Source organism: Engystomops pustulosus, chromosome 1 (assembly GCF_040894005.1).
Source record: "Engystomops pustulosus chromosome 1, aEngPut4.maternal, whole genome shotgun sequence".
Classification (NCBI taxonomy): Eukaryota; Metazoa; Chordata; class Amphibia; order Anura; family Leptodactylidae; genus Engystomops; species Engystomops pustulosus.
In genome coordinates, this window is record NC_092411.1 from 187,190,581 (window position 1) to 187,211,891 (window position 21,311).

Here is a 21,311-nt window from a genome sequence, read left to right on the forward strand (position 1 = left end):
GTGACTGATGCTGAATGACAGATTTTTCCTGCTGTGTTTTTAAAGAAAACATATAAAATCACATTTTCACATGAAGCAAATATTTAATAAATTTACCAACATATACAATTTAAATGGCACATTTCACTGTGGGAAGTTACAGGGTTTTGGTTTAAAAGTTACTCATTTAGCTGGCAGAGCAGCGCTGAGCCTTTTGATATCCAGTAATCGCTAGGTCTTTTTGAAGGTAGAAGCACAGTGACCACAAAATTAGTTGAGTGACCTGGAAAACAAAATAGGAGCAGGTAAGAATAACCACTATAATGATACATTGAATAAAAGACACAAATAAGCTGCAGTTATGGTGTTTGTTAGTAAGGCTGGTAAGTTCACACCTGCCTATGGAATTCCATTCCATCAACAAAACTTCTGCCACTAAAACAATAATTATGGATGTCTAACGGGTTTGTTCAAATGTCATTTTTTTATGGACTTTTTATTACATTAAATATCTTTATTATTTTTAATAAGCAATATACCAAAAAGTACATCATAGTAAGAATATAATTTATGTTTTACCATTACAATTTGAGTAACACAAATCCATTTTTTAATGGACATTATTTGTTTATTAACCATTAATGCTGCAGGGTAGAACCTAGCAATGGTATTAAGAATATATGTTTATTAGTAGTTCTGCTCGTGTACTTAACTTATATAATTAATTAATTTGGGGGTGTCACCAGAGCCCCTACAGCAGAGGTCCCCAACCGCCGGTCCGCGGACCAGGACCGGGCCGTTGCAGATTATCAGCCGGTCCGCGCAGGGGGCTGCGGCTCCGCTCCCCCCGTTGAGTTGTCGGCTCAGGCTCCAGGCCGAGGCCTCGTCCACAGAGAGCAGCCCCGAGCTGATGCCATTGTTGTTATTATTGCCGCGAGCTCTCCGCTCCCTCCGCCCCCCGCTCCCGGCTATCCACTCCCGTCTCAACCTGTCTCCGCTAACGCCCCCCCCTCGAGGCTCTCGGCTCCCTGCCCCTGCTCAAGCTCCACGCTCCCCTACCGCTCCCTCCGCTCTCCGCTCCCTCTGCCCCCCCCCCCCGCTCTCGGTTCTCGGCTCTTGACCTACCCGCTTCCGACTCTCCGCTCCCGGTTCCCCTTCCACTCCCGTCTCAACCTAACGTCCCCCCCCCCCTCCAGGCTCTCGGCTCCTGGCTCCCTGCTCCCTGCTCCCCCTGCCCCCACTTAAAGGGAACCTACCACCACAAATCTACCTATAAAGGTAGATTGGGTGATAGGTGGATCAATGGGACGTGAGGATAGCCCTTTTAAGGGCTAATCCTCACGTCCCTGCACTTTTTTAATAACTTTAATTTGATATTTATTTAAATTTACTTATGCAGCTACCGGGGCGTGGAGTAGCCGCATATGAGATTACACGAGGCGGCTACTCCACGCCCCGGTAGCAACTTTACCCCTCCTACTCACCCATCTTCGGCGCGCAGCTGCGCGCCCTCGTCCGGCGATCCTGCCGTTTGCGCATGCGCAGAAGAGCAGGCCCGCGCCTGTTTCGGAGTTGTGACCGCGCAGGCGCGGGCCTGCTCTTCTGCGCATGCGCAGATGGCAGGATCGCCGGACGAGGGCGCGCAGCTACGCGGAGCTGCGCGCCGAAGATGGGTGAGTAGGAGGGGTAAAGTGGCTACCGGGGCGTGGAGTAGCCGCCTCGTGTAATCTCATGCGGCTACTCCACGCCCCGGTAGCCGCATAAGTAAATTTAAATAAATATCAAATTAAAGTTATTAAAAAAGTGCAGGGACGTGAGGATTAGCCCTTAAAAGGGCTATCCTCACGTCCCATTGATCCACCTACCACCCAATCTACCTTTATAGGTAGATTTGTGGTGGTAGGTGCCCTTTAAGCTCCAGGCTCCCTAGCCTCCCGGCTCTCACGACCTACCCGCTCCCTGCTACCTCACCGCGCCACCACCACTGCAGGACAAGGCACCGAAATTTCCAAGAACACAATAGGTAAGGTAACTTTATCTTTGCATATATATGTGTAATATGTGTATATATGTGTAATATGTGTATATATGTGTAAATATATGTAATATGTGTGTGTATATATATGTGTGTGTGTGTATACGTATGTTTGTATATATGTATATGTGTATGTATATATGTATGTGTATGTGTGTGTGTATGTGTGTGTGTGTATATGCTGTATCTACTGTTTGTTTATGTGTATATATGCTGTATGTATATGCAGCATTTGTGATATTTATCAGGGCTTCTATTTTGTACTACATGGCAGTACTCGGTATGCATTTTATACTACTTGGTGGTACGTTGTATCTATTTTATAATACTTGGTGGCATGCTGTGTGCATTTTATACTACTTGGTGGCACGCCGGATGCATTTTATACTACATGGCGGTATTCTGTATGCATTTTATACTACATGGTGATACGCTGTATGCATTTTATACTACATGCCGATACGCTGTATGCATTTTATACTACATGGCGATACGCTGTATGCATTTTATACTACATGGCGATACGCTGTATGCATTTTATACTACATGGCGATACGCTGTATGCATTTTATACTACATGGCGATACGCTGTATGCATTTTGCATTGCTTTATTTTTACACCAAACCGATACTCCCTAATATCTTATATTGTAAGCTCCACCCCTCCATAACCCCACCCCATATGACCAAAGCCCCGCCCCCACCGGGCCATGGAAAACTGGTCTAGCTTAAAGCCGGTCCCTGGTGCAAAAAAGGTTGGGGACCTCTGCCCTACAGGATCTCTGGCTTATACAAACACCACCAAAGCACTTGTGACCCACCTCTATAATCCTTATCTGCCCGTTCCTGTGTCTGCCATAAACTCGCAGCAGCACAGGCAGCACGTTCTCTGTGTTGCCATGAGGTTGGTGAGAGGGGAGCAGCGCGGGAGCAGGGAGGCAGGCCACAAGTGCTTTGGGAGGTTGTAATAGCCAGAACCCCCTGAAACACTTGCACTTCATTTAAATAAAGTTAAAGTTAATTTTATTAGTTAACTAAAGGAGCAGATCTACCGATAAACATATATTCATAATCTCTGCAGGCTAGAAACGATCTGCTCCTTAATGGTAATAAAGTCAAAATCTGAAGGTAGATAACCTTTAATAGACTCATATGCATGGCTGTTTTCACAACCCCATGTTCTCCCCTGACAAACGGCAGGTCCTAGTCTTTGCGGTGATTTGGGCACTTTCGTCCCATATATATTGGACGGTGAAAAATACTGATACAGGTGTGATTTGTGTGCCGGCTGTATGTTTGGATCAGGCAGTAGGTAACACAATCATAGGATACTCCAATGGATTGGGATAAGCCAATTGTACCATGTACCAGCTTTCTATGTATTTTTTGCATATCCACAAAAAAAGGATGACATACGGAAATCCATATGTGCAAACTTATAATTTGCAGCCAGTTTAATTATTGTTGAGATTCTAAGAGGGCACTGGGCTCTCATACCCCTGCTGAAGCAACAGATATAGTGATGTGTTATTGTGGCATTACCTGTGGTGGATAATGTACCAGCCCTGGCTCCAGTTTTATAAAGTGGCGCTTGGTATAACATAGGACTTGGCTGATAATTCTGCCGGGGCTCAAAGTGTACAACAGGCAACACTGGATTCATTTGCCTTGGCAATGCATCGTCTATCACCATATTTTCATCATCCCAGCTACTGGCATCCATGAACATCCCATGCACCAGCACACCATCTTCAGGTGTAGGTAACTGAAAAGGAAATGATTACTAGTTTAGTATACATATTATATATAGTATTTATATATGTAATTACTTCAATATAATAGGCCGTGTGTGCAAAGCAGTAATCAAAGCAAAATGTGGCTACTTTGAAGAACCTAGAAAATAGACACATTTTCAGTTGTTTCACATTTCTTTGTTAAGTATATAATTCCACATGTGTTAATTCATTGTCTGGATGCCTTCATTGTGAATCTACAATTTTTATAGTCAGGAAAAAACATAAAACTCTTTGAATGAGACGGTGTCCAAACTTATAGTCTGTATAATTAATTATGTATATATATATATATATATATATATATATATATATATATATATATATATACACTCACCGCCCACTTTATTAGGTACACCTGTCCAACTGCTCGTTAATACTTAATTTCTAATCAGCCAATCACATGCCAGCAACTCAGTGCATTTAGGCATGTAGACATGGTCAAGACAATCTCCTGCAGTTCAAACCGAGCATCAGTATGGGGAAGAAAGGTGATTTGAGTGCCTTTGAACGTGGCATGGTTGTTGGTGCCAGAAGGGCTAGTCTGAGTATTTCAGAAACTGATGATCTACTGGGATTTTCACACACAACCATCTCTAGGGTTTACAGAGAATGGTCCGAAAAAGAAAAAACATCCAGTGAGCGGCAGTTCTGTGGGCGGAAATACCTTGTTGATGCCAGAGGTCAGAGGAGAATGGGAAGACTGGTTCGAGCTGATAGAAAGGCAACAGCGACTCAAATCGCGACCCGTTACAACCAAGGTAGGCAGAAGAGCATCTCTGAATGCACAGTACATCGAACTTTGAGGCAGATGGGCTACAGCAGCAGAAGACCACACCGAGTGCCACTCCTTTCAGCTAAGAACAGGAAACAGAGGCTACAATTTGCACAAGCTCATCGAAATTGGACAGTAGAAGATTGGAAAAACGTTGCCTTTTCTGATGAGTCTCGATTCGGATGGTAGGGTCAGAATTTGGCGTCAACAACATGAAAGCATGGATCCATCCTGCCTTGTATCAACGGTTCAGGCTGGTGGTGGTGGTGTCATGGTGTGGGGAATATTTTCTTGGCACTCTTTGGGCCCCTTGGTACCGATTGAGCATCGTTGCAACACCACAGCCACAGCCTTTATGACCACAATGTACCCAACATCTGATGGCTACTTTTAGCAGGATAATGCGCCATGTCATAAAGCTGGAATCATTTCAGACTGGTTTCTTGAACATGACAATGAGTTCACTGTACTCAAATGGCCTCCACAGTCACCAGATCTCAATCCAATACAGCATCTTTGGGATGTGGTGGAATGGGAGATTCGCATCATGGATGTGCAGCCGACAAATCTGCGGCAACTGTGTGATGCCATCATGTCAATATGGACCAAAATCTTCCAGCACCTTGTTGAATCTATGCCACGAAGAATTGAGGCAGTTCTGAAGGCAAAAGGGGGTCCAACCCGTTACTAGCATGGTGTACCTAATAAAGTGGCCGGTGAGTGTATATGTCGGGATTCATTCCAGGTTTTGACAGGCAAACCACAGGGCTGCCACGTGCAAACTCGACTTTGTTTCCATTAGGTAAGTCCAAACTTTTGGTCTGTACTGTATATTATATTTATATATACACACACAAAAAGAATATAGATTAGAAAAAAAACTGTTACAAGGAATGTCATTTTTAGTTGGTGACAGGTTCCAATAGCTTTGCAAATAGCTTTGCAATAGCTGCAAATGCTTTGCAGAATTTAAAAATGTCTTTGTCAACTAGGTTAAAATACATGGAGCAGCATTTATTTTAGGATGCAATGAGTTTTTGGTGGTGAAAGTATGTTCTGAAAGTACAAAATACTACATAAAACAGAATATGTTCTATTCAATTGTAATGGTGAAAATATGCAAATAATATAAAGAACATATAAAAGAACATTTTATTCTAGACAAATATAATTTCAAAAAATTTCTCCATAATGATGACAGGCTTCATTCTGTTGTGGACCACAGCTGATAGAAATGTGCCATTTAAACCAGACCATCTGTCACTTGACCTAGCAATGTCTTCTATCATCAATGCATGAATAGAACAATTTGGCTATGATACAAAATGATAAGAAACAATAAAAGACTTTACTTCTTTATCCATGGGCAACTCCTCTCCGAACTTCATGGTGTTTATTGCTTCAATGACAGCTGCTTGATCTCGATAATATGGAAGGATATTATAGTGAAAGGAAAGTTCGTCTATCGGCAAGTTATATTTCCTGGCATGATTCTGAAGAATTCCTAAAAGATAAATTTGATATGTAAATTCTTCCACATATAAGTTAGCAGATTTAAATATAAATTTTCAGCTAATCACACATAAATTTTGGAAAAATAGATAAGTGAAAAAAGAGATAGATGGGTTAAGAGAGACAGTAGAATGTTTTTTCTCCATAAAAGACCTAAAGTGTCCCCGAAGGACTTAAAGGAAACCTACCACTGCTCGCATGATAAAATCATGCGAGCAGACCACCTGGCAGGCTATTTAATACTGATGCCGGCACATACTTTAGTTAGGCACGGCGATCGTTAGTTTAGATAAAAAAATGTTTTACTTGCATATGAAAATATTCCTCCGGTGCTACCCCTACGTCATCTTCGGAAGGGAGATGCCTTCCGATCTTTAATTATTCACGCCTCCTTCATTGTAGCCGTTTCCTTCGGGTGCCGAGAGCCGTGACGTCACCAAGCTCTCGGCACCTATCGCTGTCCGGCTGTGTGAGAGTTAGTATCTGCACATGCGCGATAGGTGCCGAGAGCTTGGTGACGTCACGGCTCTCGGCACCCGAAGGAAACGGCTACAATGAAGGAGGCGTGAATAATTAAAGATCGGAAGGCATCTCCCTTCCGAAGATGACGTAGGGGTAGCACCGGAGGAATATTTTCATATGTGAGTAAAACATTTTTTTATCTAAACTAACGATCGCCGTGCCGAACTAAAATATGTGCCGGCATCAGTATTAAATAGCCTACCAGGTGGTCTGCTCGCATGATTTTATCATGCGAGCAGTGGTAGGTTTCCTTTAAGTATTACATAGATGATATGACAAGTTTTAATTTATCAGGAATTTCACCCTATGGTTATTCTATGAGATACAGTATTTGGAAATCATGATCTGTTGAAGATCTTTGAAAAGTGTAACTACCAAACCTTAATGTAAAAGGTAGGTTAAGAGAAGTAGGAAACCTTGCTGTAACAGGAATTATGCTTCTGCCAGTGGTGTCTAGCAATAGTTTAAGACCTCTCTCATTAAAAAACATGCATGTTCATCCAAGACAAGAGTGCATGATTGTGGGCCAAAAAGAATCATGTATTAGTGTGACCATAAACAACTCTGAGCAGGGGATTGTAGCATTGTAGCAAGCATGTATGAATTCTCTTGGTAAAGTGTAGTCACCTTATGTACACCTTAGTCAATTTGATAGCAGGGGTAGAAAAGTGTATTATAGTGATTTCAAAATAGAAATGAGTGGTTTGTAAAAAAATCTATAAATACATTTTGCATACCCAATGGTATTGCCAAGAAGACTTAAGGGGCAGGTTGGGAGAGATCAAGATCTAGTATAGCGGAAGGAATGGGTGCTGGGGGGTGGTGGAGAGACAAGACGCAGGCACAGGGATTATTGAGGTGGTAAGTTAAACGTGACATCGACGCAAGTTTGTAATTCTTGATAGACGGGTATCATTGGAGTGGGGGTGGGATTGATGCTACCCAAGAGAGATTTCCAAGATATGATGCAGAGTAAAATTTTTATGAACTAAAATATAATGGCGTATGTGACACTGACTCTGTGTAGTCAAATTCAATTGTAATGCCACGGTTTAATTGTTGGTATATTTTGTGTTAAATGAAAAAGAAAATATAATAAACATTTTCAAGTGAAAAAAACAATACATTTATCATAAAATAGATTTGTGTAGCTGAAGTGACATGAGGAAAATATTAGAAACAAAGAGACTCTATTAGACATTAGCAGAAGGTGACTCCATTGAAGGTGGAAATTAGGAGGTCCAATCCAAAAAGTAATTTGAAGAAACATTTTGTACAAAGGATCTGTCATTTGAGAAGCAACACCTGAAACTGAAGAGAGTTTTTTTTATTATTGGTATGACAGCTCTCTTTTTGAATTAGGAATTGAAGCTGATAATAAAGAGGGATTGGTAAAAAGTACAGAGATGAAGAGAGGTGAGGTCGGGAATGAGACCGGAGAGGATGGGATTAAGAGGGCAGGAGGTGAGACTAGAAATGAGGAAAAAAGTTATTGTTCAGAAATAATGCCTAATAAAATACATGGCAGAGGAAGGGGTGATTAACCAGGTTGGGTTATAGGTTCAGGCTGATCCTGATGAATCCCTGGCAGCAGCTTAACTACTGTAATAAATGACTCTGTGGAGACATGCAGTTCTTAAAAACGGTTTTGTTAATAACAAAGTATGTACAAAGGGTCAATATTCAAGAAAATATATTGACTACATTTTACTAAAAGAGGGGTTTAGAGAGATCTAAGATCCTGCAATTAAACTGTTAACATGTAGCCTGTATAGTCGTGACTGCATTATATGACCTGATGTTACTCAGGATTACCTTTTATAGTAAGTGATGAATTCACAAAGTTACTATTAAATGTAAGATGATGTTTAGTGGTGAAGTTATGATCACATGGTTAGTTCAATGTATCCAATAAACATACTGATTCAAGCTACATTTTCCAATATGACAAAGGACAGAGGCAGGATAATGATATCACTCTGCCCAAGTAATACTGAAGAACTACTGAAACAAAGCATAATAAAGAGAAGAAGGTTGCAGATCCAAAAATATTAGCCCAACTTCACAAGTAAGGATGTTATCACTCAAAGTGTTGGTACCATTTTTTTTCTACTCAAGCATTATGAGTAAGGTAAAAAATATGGAAGCCATCAACCTTAAATGATCCATGCTAGTTTATATGGAACACATGGGGCTGTAATAAAAGGGCACAACTCGAGAACAACAAAGAGAATAAGGATGTTCTATGTCAGTGATGGCGAACCTATGGCACTGGTGCCAGAGGTGGCACTCAGAGCCCTTTCTGTGGGCACTCAGGCCATCAGTCCATTTGTTCCTGTTTGGTGAATTTGTTCACCAAACAGGAACAAATTCATTAAATCTTCCTGCAGTCCTAGGCAACTTATGAGATGCTGCGCACAGCACTATTTTACAGGGACACTTCATTGACTGTTTGGAACTGCTTGAGAAGTGAGAAGGTGTTGAAAGAAGTGCATTATCTTTGGAGGTCCTCATGCTGGACCCATCATTCTTTCTAAACAGAGAGACCCTGGAGAGAAGCTACAATGATAGTCTGAATTTGCCCACCTTGGCCTGGTGGCCTCAGGCGGCCGATACAATTAAAGAAGTGGAAGAACAGGTAGCAATAAGTTACTGTTTAAAATGGCACATTGGCACATCAGGGTTAATAAGTGGGTTTTGGTTGTAGTTTGGGCACTCAGTCTCTAAAAGGTTCGCCATCACTGTTCTATGTCATTAGAGAGACACCAAATCCTTACAGAGGGTGGGTGTGTATTCTATAAGTAAAGAGACTCCTGGAAACGAACAACTATATAACTGGTATAGGGGATGCTCTTGGACCCAAACCATTCAGATGGTAGAATTGGGGGGCTAGAAATTAGCTTTAATCCCCATATGGAAGAGAGAGTTCTGATATCAAAGATGATACATTTTATAACTAAGGTACTGTAATATTGACAAGCTTCTCAAAAAAGGGATAAGGTGCTGTGAAATTATTATTATAACTTTAATATATTTAGTTTGGTAAGAATAAAGTTTAAGTAACTGGAATTAGCTTTGCTATAAGAATACTTCTTGATATTTTATTAATTTAAGGAAAATAAAGATACCAATAATAAAATATTGGCCTAAAAAAGGGCTCCGTATCAGCAATGAGTACAGACAGACCCTATATTCTGGCACAGAGGGAAAAAAACACATATGTACAGGGGTTGTTAACATGGGACAAACTCTGTAAGTTATGGCTATCATGGGATTGAGAACTCTAAAAATGGAGTTTAGCGTTCTGTAAATATATATAAAACTTTTATCAACATAGAAAGCTGTACTTCAATCAATAAGAATCACTGTAAAGTTAAACATAATAAAGAATTTTTACCTGTAAGAAAACCCTGAGGGAAAAAGAATCCTGAAATCCAGAATGACTTTGGCTGACCTTGGCGAATCCATGCCTAAAATAGAATAATATACTTACTAAATTATGGCCTATAAGGGTTATAGAGTCATTAGTAATTGGTCTGTTGTAAAGATCATTAGTTTCAGAATACTAAAAGATTTTACATTTATAGCTTTGAAAACCAAGCTGATTAAACCTATTTAAATACAAGCATTCATCTCCTGTGAAATTCCCCATGTTTCATTGTCATTGTCCTAATCATCCCCAGTTTGCTGAAGTTTATTTTTCTGCAGAATTAACATTCCATGTATAAATATCGTCACTGCAGTCAATCACTGGCCACAGACATGAAGATAACATCTTGGTCATCCCAAGAAGCCACCGGCCAGTTATTGACTGCAGTGCTTAAGTAGATGTACTGGGTCTCACTTAAAAAGGACCTATTGCCCACTACCCACTACTTTAGTAAGCAGCTCCTAGCGCGACCCCATTTTTGGCAGTGATAAACTGATAGCATTATCGGAACCCTCCGATAAAGCTAGCAGATACTGTCATGCTGTACCTTCAGAACGCCAGACCACGCTCAAAGCGGTCGGCGTATTCATAAGGGGGCAGTCTGAGGTACTGCTTCTTCCCTGGACAGGCCCCCCCCCCCACTTCATAGGCCAGCAATGACTGCGAGGCTTCATGTGGCAGTCACCACCTCCTCAGACAGCACCCTCATGAATATGCCCAACCGCTTTGAGCTCGGTCCGGAGTTCTTAAGGTACAGACTAGCAGTGTCTGCTAGCTTTATTGGATGGGTTTCGATAAAGCTAGTAGTTTATCACTGCTAAAAATGGGGTAGTGCTAGGAGCTGCTTACCTTAGTAGTCTTTTTTGGGTGACAGGTCCTCTTTAAGCAGGAAGACAAAGATTAGTGAGGAAAGGTGCTGACGTAGAGGAGAAAGCAATGGATAGTTTTTTCATTTCATAACATTTCCTGTTGTTAGTTTAATATCTCAAACCACTGGACAACCCCTTTTACATTATCACATAATGCTTCTTATGAAAATTACACAAGTGCAATCTGTGTAAACATATTGCAATTTGCCGAGAAATTCTAAGCAGCTTACAATTCTTGGGGATTTCATAAATCTCACAAAACCAGTATATGGGAATCTGTTAAAATAATATGTAGTCGACCATGTCATTAGGAAGGCTGGATAGGAAAGGACTTTGCATAAATAGATTTTAACCATATGAGCTTGTCTATGTAGGAGATACGAGGCATCCATGCTTGGAGCTACTGGGAAAGTTTATCCTGATCTAAACCATTTTGATTAGTGGTGGTTTCACTGCAGGGGGAAAAGCATGATTCCATATGTCTGTTATGGACCTTCAACCTTCTACAGGTATGTGGTACATAAAGGTAAAATGGTGAAACAGGATTTTCCATAGCAAAATGTAGTATTACATATCATATCCATTCGGTTAACTTGTGGATGGTTAGTAAATGGTTTAAGCATGTGTAAACAAATAATGCCTTCTACCAAGGTCCCATGAGTGTTTGGAGACCGGGATCCTTAAAGAAACAATACATTTGTCACATCCTCCTCTATCCGTGCTAAGATTAGGAGATGTTAGGGGAGATTTATCAGAAATGTGTGAGGGCTGAACTGTTCTAATTACCCATAGCAACCAATTAGTGGTCAACTTTGTTTTACCCACAGCTGTTTATAAAATGAAAGCTAAGCTCTGATTGGTTGCCATGTGCAACTAGAACACGTCTGCTCTCAGACACTTCTGATAAATTTTTACCCCATTAAGTTTTACTCTTATTGTCTCGTCTGGCATTCTAAATTGGGCTCTAGTGGCTGACCGACCTGAAATCTGCCATACCCTTCACTCTGCACTCAGTTTTCCTTTCAATCACTCTGGTAGATGAGATCAAGAACCCAAAAACTCCTTGTACTTACGTCAACAAATGATGTCCTCAGTAGCAGATCTTTGACCCATGACCCTAGAGGTTTCAGGGATGGATAAGCAGCATCAGCCCACAATGTGGGAACTTGATTGTTTAAGAAGCTCTTGTATATTCTTTCCATTTCCTCAGACATGACCACAAACCCAGCAATTGCTTTATTAAGGGTCTCTAGAGAATTCTGTGCAGGGAATTAAACAGGAATATCAATATATATTTAATTAGACATGTAAACTTTAGGGCATCATTGAATTCACCAAATTAGGTTGATTAAATATCCAATGCTATATATTTGTTTATTTTTTTTAAAGATAGTAAATCAGGCAATTTCTAATTGTACTTGAATAAGATTATCTTAACCTATATTTGAGCAGTAGAATAGTAAAGCCCCTTCTCAGTTCTGTAAGGTGCCCATGTGCTAACAAATAAGACTTAACATGGCAGATTATATACAAGAATTTGGTCACTGTGTGTGTATTTACCCCTTCAGGACTCTAGGACGCGCTCCCATTTTTCAAATCTGCCATATGACACTATAAGTGGTTATAGCTTTGGAACACTTTAACATATCTAGAGGATTTTGTGATTGTTTCCTTGTGACACATTGTACTTCAAATTAGTTTAAAAATTTGGATGATATCTTTTTGTTTAGTTATGAAAAAACTGTAAATTTAACAAAAATTTTGAAAGATTCTCCATTTTCAAAGCTCGAAATTTTCTACTTTCGAAGCAGATTTGGGATAACACCAAAATGAATTCATAAATTAGATTTCTCAAAAGACTGCTTTATGTTGCCATGTTTTTCTAAGAATCCACATATTTTACTAGAATGTTATGAGGTTTAGCATTTGGGTGCCATTTTTCACTGTACGAGACCTAAATAATTGGAAGACTCGTAAATTACCCCATTATATAAACTACAACTGTAAAACGGATGAAAAAGCACTATTAAGAAGTTTGTGAACCCTTTAGGTGTTTTATATGGGTTGAAACAAAATGGAGGTGTGGTCTAAAAATTGTAATCTTTTTGACAGTACATTCACTTTGAACGGAAAATTAAACATTCGCAATGAATTAAATGACAGAAGGCTCCACAAAGTTTGATAACCACTTTCTCCTGAGTGTGCCGATACTGCATGTGTGGTGGTTAACTGCTGTATGGGCACACGAATTCAGAGCAGAATCACTCTGCAGAACCTTATGATAGTATTCATGAATATAAGATCAAGGTCCTGGCAGGGCAATTGCTCATGGCTGTTAGAGATCACATGACCCTCCATCTGCAGCCATTTTATGGACAGGAATGTCTGGCTGATGAGGTAAAAGACAGGATCACTTTGCTTCACTTTACATATCAAGAAAGTGGTACATAACTTTTAATAAGTTAAATTACCTAAATTACCTAATATTAGGTGATTTGTAACAGGGACTGCTGTTGCTAGGTGGGGATTTCATGCCCCCCCACCTTAACCTTTTAACACGGTAGCCCTTTTCATTTTTTGTGTTTCTGTTCCTCCCCTCCCTCCAAAAGCCATAACTTTTTATTTTTCAGTTTATAGAACCGTGTTATTTATGTGGTGGAATAGACAAAAATGTGATTGTGACATTTTCTAGCAGACTTTGCTACATTTATCAAAATTAGCCCACATTTATCAAGACTTTGGGGGACATTTATCATACGCCTGCATTTGTGCGGCGCTGTATTATATGCCCGCCGCTGCATATTTGCATATTTTTGGAGATACATAATATGTAAATAATTTTGTTTATTTATATGTGTATTCATGGGAAATGGGCTGATTAGAAGATTTATAATTCTTTTAATTATTTTTATTTATTAGTTTTTTTAGACTACCAAATTTTTCAGACTATAACACGCACTTTTCGGCAAGAAAAAAATCTTGCTGAAAGGTGCCTGCATCCAGTAGTCCAAAGATCAGGAGGATCCAGCACTGCTAGACCCTCCTGACCGCTGTAATGGAGATCGGTTGAGGAGCTCACATAGCGCTGTTCCCAAACTCTCATAGAGGAGAGCCTCTGTACTGCCTCTCCCTGGTGTTCCAACCTAGATATCTCTTCGGGACCTGTGGTGATGTCAGAAGCATGTGACTAATCATATGCTTCCTACATCACTGAAGGTCCTCATGCTGTTAAGGATAGGGACATGCTGTGCTGGGACTGGGGGGTTCTGTGTGTGTATGTTTATATTCGTGTCCATTATATTCATTATGTGTGTATAGTAGAGCTGTTTGTGTGTTTGTGTATAGTTGTGCCCAGTGTGTTCTTTATGTGTGTATAGCAAAGCTGTGTGTGTGCTTATGCGTATATTTGTACCCAGTGTGCTCCTTATGTGTGTATAGCAGGGCTGTGTGTGTTTATGTGTAGTAGTGCCCAGGGTGTTCCTTATGTGTGTATTTCTATATATAGCAGTGCCCACTGTGTATAGCGGTGCACAGTGTGTTCCTATGTGTGTATGTATAGCAGTGATGAGTGTGTTCATATTTCTGTTTGTGTGTGTATAGCTGAGCTGTGTGTGTAAATGAATGGATGTAGCAGAGCTGTGTGTCTAAATGTATGGATGTAGTAGATCTGTGTGTGCTGTGCTTTTGTGCAACCAACAGAGATATTTAAAAAAAAATTTAATTGGTGTAAAACATATTTTCCCTTTTTGGAAGCCTAAATCTGGGGTGTGTCTTATAAGGAGTGCCTTATAGTCTGAAAAATATGGTACCTAAATTTCAATGTAATGAGTCTGATCACTCAGACATGCAAAATAATGCAATATTGAAGTATATTGTAATTTTGCTGGTTCCCGATTACTACCGACCAGAGAGAGTCTCTCAGGAACGATCTGTGGGCCTCTGCGAGGTTCCAGGTTGTCATGGTGACTGACTTCCACCCCTGATCATGGGGGTTGGTGATAAGCACCAAGATGGCAATTTCCATACTTTGAAGCTGTTTAAGTGATATTACAGTTAAAAGGATGACACCCATGTATGGAGAAGGCTCAGTTCATTGGGGTTTGGGTTTTAAGAGGGGAAGAAAAAATCTTAATTGAAGTTATTCAAGAATTAATTTCTTATTACATATTTAAAGTAAAGCATTATATCTTTTAGATAACTACCACCAATTAAATTAAAAAGTGGTTTCAAGGCAATAAATAATGAGAGGATGGCTTATATCTATTATATATGATGGGACTGAAAACTTGGTAGAGGAAAATGAATGTGGATTTAAAGGAGGTCTTTCTAAAAAGGTGGTCTAAGTTTTTATATATCTGAATGCCATACAAATCACGAACACATAGTAAATAAGAAATTAGTTAAATTGACATTATCAATCTGCTTACCTTAAGTACTTTTAGAAGATTATTAAATCTGTCCACCTCTTGCCCAAGTACAGTAGTCAATGAACTTACTCGACCTTTAGAGTCTTTAGCAAAAAGCATCTCTGATGCAACCTCCATATCTAATTTGTCTGTAGAAGAAGGTTAACATAGAAGAGGAAGCATGTTTACACATTAATAAATAAAAGATGTTTTACTACATGAACTGTTATACAGCATTCCAATTAAGATAATATATAGGACATGCATCAAGAATAGAGGTACCACAGCAAGAGGAAAATAGGGTTTCTTACTCCTTTATGCCCCCAAGTCATCCTAGTGATAGAACATTTTATGTAGACTATACATCTTCAGATACCTCTTAGATTTATAGATGCCAACAAATAGTAGGAAATACTCAGGAAAGAACATAGCACCAGGAGCTTTAGTATCATTTTCAATTTATTATTTTTATTTATATGCTTTACTGATGGCTTCAACAGTACATTTATAGTACAATTTAAAGGGAATCGGTTAAGTTTATGCTCCCCTATCAGGGGGCAACACATGCTTCTACCATCCATCAATGAGAAACTTACAGCTTTCGTTCAGGATTTCCTTTAAAGTGGACATGTCACCAAGTAATGAGGACTGCGTCCCTGATCAGTTCACTGTTTATATTTATAAAATATGTCCATCTGTTTAATAGATACAGCCCCCAAAAGATTTTATGTGAAACAGAATTGCATATAGCACACCGATACACTCCCAAAGAAAATTAAAGGTTACCACCCGCTTTGGCAAGTGTCATGGAAATCCACTACACCTTGATTTTTATACAGCTCCAAAGTCAGTATCAGTATTGACCAACATTAGGAATAATGACTGGCTTAGAGAATGCATGAGACACACTAGTGTCTTTCAAGATGAGTCTAGTTTATTAAAAACAAAAGCACATATTTGTAGCTTTTAGTTTCATAAGTAAGTGTTTTTGGGAAAACTCCACCTTTGGTGTCCTATAGGATCAGAAGGAGACATTTTTCCTAATGCTAAGCGTATGATTAGCGTATGACATGCACTGTTTTGTATTTTTCCGCAGTGCAAAGTGTGAACAATATACACAACATCTTCAGACAAATATAGCTGACATACTGAATACAATTCTAGCAGTGCACACTGATAATGTAGTTTTTGAAATAACTTCAAACAATTGCTTCACAGCGTGCATAAGCTAATTTGTACATAAACTTATGGGGGCTAAATCTTTTTAGGAGGGGAGGTTTTATAAAAAAAAAACAACACTGAAATGAACAGGGCATAACAACATAAAGTCAAATTTAAAGGGGTTTTCCCACGAAATAAAATTCTCACATCATCAATCCCCTAGTGATTTTAGGGGCGGACCGACCCTAAAGTCAGAAGTTACAGGGTCTTGTCTAGGGGCAACTGAAATTGTTTACAGCAAGACTGATAGAGACAGCTTGGACTTATAACTGTGAAATGCTGTATTTTTGTTAATAACAGTAAATTAGAGAATGTGTTACATATAAGAAACTTCATGGGAATACCCTTTTAAGTTCAGTAACGTGAGTTGCAGTAATTTTTTTATATGTACCGGTAATAGAGCAATTGAAAGGATCATGTATTTGTGAAGTGTGATGAAAATGGTCATGAATATGTATAGCTGTAGCTGTATGTTTGGGTTGTCCTACTCAAAAGTGAACCTATGCCCCAGATTCCATATGCTTGCTGTGTCCCAAACATAGATGTTTGCAAATTGCAAATTATTTTGGATTGATTAAAAATGTTTTTCTTCTTGCCAGGTTTCAGAGAACATGACTTCTAATTCTCGTGTACAGTGGCGTAACTTGAGGGGGTGCAGAGGGTGTGATCGCAACCGGGCCTAGGAGGTTTAGGGGGGCCATAAGGTGTCACTTTCCAATATGAGAAGACTAGTACTATAAAACATACATTATAGTCAGGGGGCCTGGCACAGACTTTGCATTGGGGCCCATCAGCTTCAAGTTACGCCACTGGTCGTGTACACAGATTCTCCCATCTGCACTGCACCTTTGCAGCATCTCCGGAGAGACCCTGGGGGAAATTTATCTTCATGTTGTATGTTTTTGTTGTCTCAAAAAGTAGTACAGTACATGGTTATAAATCCCCCCATCTGACCGAGTGGTGGCTGTTTGCAGCACCATGCAGCAAACACCCACCCTGAATGGAGAGGGCTCAGCCTGTAATCCATCTCCATAAACCTGGCCAGACGCTGCACCATAATAGTATGGAGCACAACGGAAAGGGGTTATAGAGGAGCATAACAGGACTGCAAAATTTGACCTGGACATACAGGGGCCTATTACCCTTGGTCATGAAAGGGTTAAGGATATTTGAGTCAAGGGAGCTAAAAGCATATGCACAACAAAATTTTCCATCTTTTTATTTTCAGAAATCTGCAAAAACATGTATAATTTTTGTAGACTTTATTATTAATGCTTTATATTGCTCTATCTATCTATCTATCTATCTATCTATCTATCTATCTATCTATCTATCTATCTATCTATCTATCTGTCTATCTCATAAAATGTAAATTGTAAATAAAATAAAATACTATTGCAACCAACTGAAGCAGTTTTGGTAGCATTGTGAAATGTCAGCTTAATATAATTTTAGCTCACTACTCATTTCAGAACTGCCTGAAAAGAGTTTGCAAGATATACTTACTAGGGATTCAGAATGAGTTTCCCTTTAAAAATGGACAGTCCAACATTTTCATATTCAGTACTTTAAGGTCACATTATTGGAATTTACTGACAATTGCCTTTACCTTCTGAATACTAAGAAATGCTAATGAAGAGTATGAACCATTAAAAATATGCACATTAACACTACTTCACAATTGTAAAAGAAACATGACTTCAGGGCATAAGAGATTCTAAACCATGAAACTGCCTGCAAATTGCCTGATGTTCTGTTCCTGGATATTCAGCACGTACAGCGACTTTACCGAGAGATAATATTATGACTATGATGAACATCTGCCATGTAATATATATTAACAGGATGAATCCATGAATAGTTGTATACTAAAGTTCCTGAAAATCTCTTAATAGCGATTTTCAAATATTTTTCAGTGATTGTATTATACAAATATACATTGAATAATAGTGTCTACATCCATGTGTTCCGCTTCTTACTGTAAATCTGTGCAGCTCGTTGGAGGGACTCTAGACAGAGTTAGTCACTTACCCATCTAGAAGCTAACAAAAAAAACCCTTCCTTCTTTACCTTGACTATTCTCTGCTCCTTTGCATATGACTTTGGATGTGATTTTTTTAATACCTAAACAGGCAAGATGTAACATGAATGCTAAAAGTGTAACATATCCCATTTGTAGGACAGTTTGCTGCAGATCCTTAGATATGTACTATGCTACACATAACTGTTTAATTCAGCAGCCGTGTACACAACCCAAATTGGTTCTATTGGGTTAAACTTTTATTACGGTACCTGCATTCCTTGCATAGTTACTCTTTTATTCATGACCATGCAGGCAGCTTTGGCCTGGCCAACCATTACATTTGGTGTAGGACATATGGTGTTGGTTTAGGTGGTCTACACCAGTATCACCTTTGCCTTTGATCTCTTGTATCTTGTATATTTTATTTTTTTTTTTTAAATGTGCTGTACTTGTAATCCTTTGTTATATATGTTTTGATACCATAGAGCCATATGTTACACATTCTTTTTTCTTGTCTCAGTAGTAATTGGATTTTTAGTGCATTGGCTCATGTTACATCAGGCTGTGCATTCCTCTTATGTGCAGTTCCAATGATTCTGTCATAAGTGTATTTTTTTTAAAGCCCTCTCCATTCCTTCCTCCCAATGTCAATATTTTTGTTCTTTTACTATCAGATGGGTGGTGCCAGGCAGTCTGCTTCAGAAAATGACCACTGATTTGGTGTTAAAGGGCCTAGTTACCATATTGGGTGCTGAAACTACATTGAAGATATGCTAATTAGATTATCTACCATTAAATGGTTATCAGCTGGAGCACACAGCCTTGCAATAACCCTTTGACGGTAGAGAACTGTAAATGTTGCTCAGGAAACGGGCGTACCTGAGAAAATTTAAACTATGCCAGAATCAGTGAAACAATGATTATTAAAGGGTTGGGGTGGTGAAAAGGCCTCTTAGGACAATTTAGAATTATTACCTGGTAACTTTGACAGGATGGAGGCAGCCAGCTCACTAACAATTTCATCATTACTTTTTCCTGCCCCTCTTGATGTAGATCTTGGCTGTACATCCAATATCGTATTTATTAGAGTGCTTGTTTCTTTGCGCTATGGAAACATAGATATTTGGTTAAACCAAGGGAACTGTTTTCTTCTGAAGCAGGAAATACTTTCCTCCTCATTCTGAATGAGAACAATATTTAAAACGCCTTAAAATGCAGAATGTAGTCATACACAGGCACAAAAGGGGGAAGAATTTCAAAGCATCATGTTGTAGTTCCACAAGTTACCAGTTTGTGTAAGCTTTTCTTTAGGATATCAAATACCTATAAAAAAAATACCCTCAGGAAAACAGTGTTTTAAAATATGACATGTTAAAGGGTGTGTACCATTTCCCAAATTACCTTACAAATATAATAGGCTTATCAGAAAAATAGGTACCAAAAAGAGGTAAGATCTACTCTCTTTCAGACTATAGGAGGATAGAAGATCTTACTGCCACACAGCAGTGATTTCCTATCACTTCAAAGTTGATTTTCTGAATAATTCTTCAAACACTGGGCCAATAAAGGAACATGATCTTGAAGGTGCTATAGCGAACCTAGCAAGAGGAATGTCATTTTTAGCTGGTGATAGGTTCAAATAGCTATACTGTTTTTATAAATGCTTTTGTCCTTAATGCATTTATCCTCCCTTCCTTCCACACCATCCCCTCCCTTCCCTGTCGGCTCAATGCACGCAATAAAGAAAGGGATGGGCGGAGGGAGCTGGATGAGTCTAGATGTCAGGACGAATGGATGAGCAGACTGAGGTTGCTGCAGCTGCTCCACCCCCCTGAGGATCACTACATGCTGATAGCAGGGAGCCAGGTAATGATAAATACATTTTTATAAAGTACTGAAATGATTCAGAATGCTGACAAAGGCATTGTTAAAATCAACATGACACAGGCTATTGGAGCCTGTCACCAGCTAAAAATTACATTCCTGGTGGCAGTAGTTTATTTCTGCTCACAGGTTCCCTTTAAATCACCAAATACACCAACTAAATTACATTTAATACCATTAAACACATATAAATTCATAGCTAGGAAACATCATTTATGTCTTAATGTTGGCATCAAAGCTGCCTAGGCAACAGCTGCATTTCTATTGTCGCCTTTATCTCTTCTTTCAGAAATAAAATTACTGGAGTTTCGACATACAATAGCGGTTTCTGCCTATTATTTGTGTTTAACAGACTATTATGATTAAATCATTATTTTCCTTTGAGCAGTAGTGGAATCCAAGCTTCACACAATTAAATTAGAGCAAGTACCCATAAGCGCACAAACCTGGAAAGCTAAATTGGCATTTTCATGCATTCCAAATATTTCCGGATCATCGGTCAAGGGCAGATTTTCTATGTAGTCCTTGTAATATTGCAGACTGTCAGCATCTGGACTGAAATATATACCTAAAGTGTACATAAAAATACAGCTCATTAGTTTGTCTGCTTAATGTTTTAACTATGAATACAAATACGGGAGGGAAAACAAGGCCGTGAAATAGAGTCTATGTGCTTTGAAATTAAATATACCAAAGCCAAAGGAATGAGGATTTACTAGATTGCACATACCAATTAGGCAAAATATTATCTACTGTAAAAATAATTGAAAAAGAAGCACATGTTTTTTTAAATTTCAGACATTTTTATTTTTATCCATAATTCATAGGACACTGAATTATAATAATGGTATTGTTCTGGACA

At 39.1% G+C, this 21,311-nt stretch overlaps 1 protein-coding gene across 1 annotated transcript in view; it reads right to left on the bottom strand.

Moving 5' to 3' along the window:
* Nucleotides 1–21,311, bottom strand: part of DNAH6 (dynein axonemal heavy chain 6) — a 192,235-nt gene continuing 170,924 nt past the window's right edge. The window contains exons 70-77 of the mRNA XM_072115444.1: nucleotides 20,896–21,017; nucleotides 19,541–19,670; nucleotides 15,343–15,470; nucleotides 11,989–12,174; nucleotides 10,014–10,086; nucleotides 5,935–6,086; nucleotides 3,557–3,779; nucleotides 1–262 (exon numbers count right to left, since the gene is read on the bottom strand). Coding sequence (XP_071971545.1) covers nucleotides 159–262; nucleotides 3,557–3,779; nucleotides 5,935–6,086; nucleotides 10,014–10,086; nucleotides 11,989–12,174; nucleotides 15,343–15,470; nucleotides 19,541–19,670; nucleotides 20,896–21,017 — 1,118 coding nt within the window. The 3' untranslated portion in view covers nucleotides 1–158. The remainder of the gene's footprint in view (nucleotides 263–3,556; nucleotides 3,780–5,934; nucleotides 6,087–10,013; nucleotides 10,087–11,988; nucleotides 12,175–15,342; nucleotides 15,471–19,540; nucleotides 19,671–20,895; nucleotides 21,018–21,311) is intronic.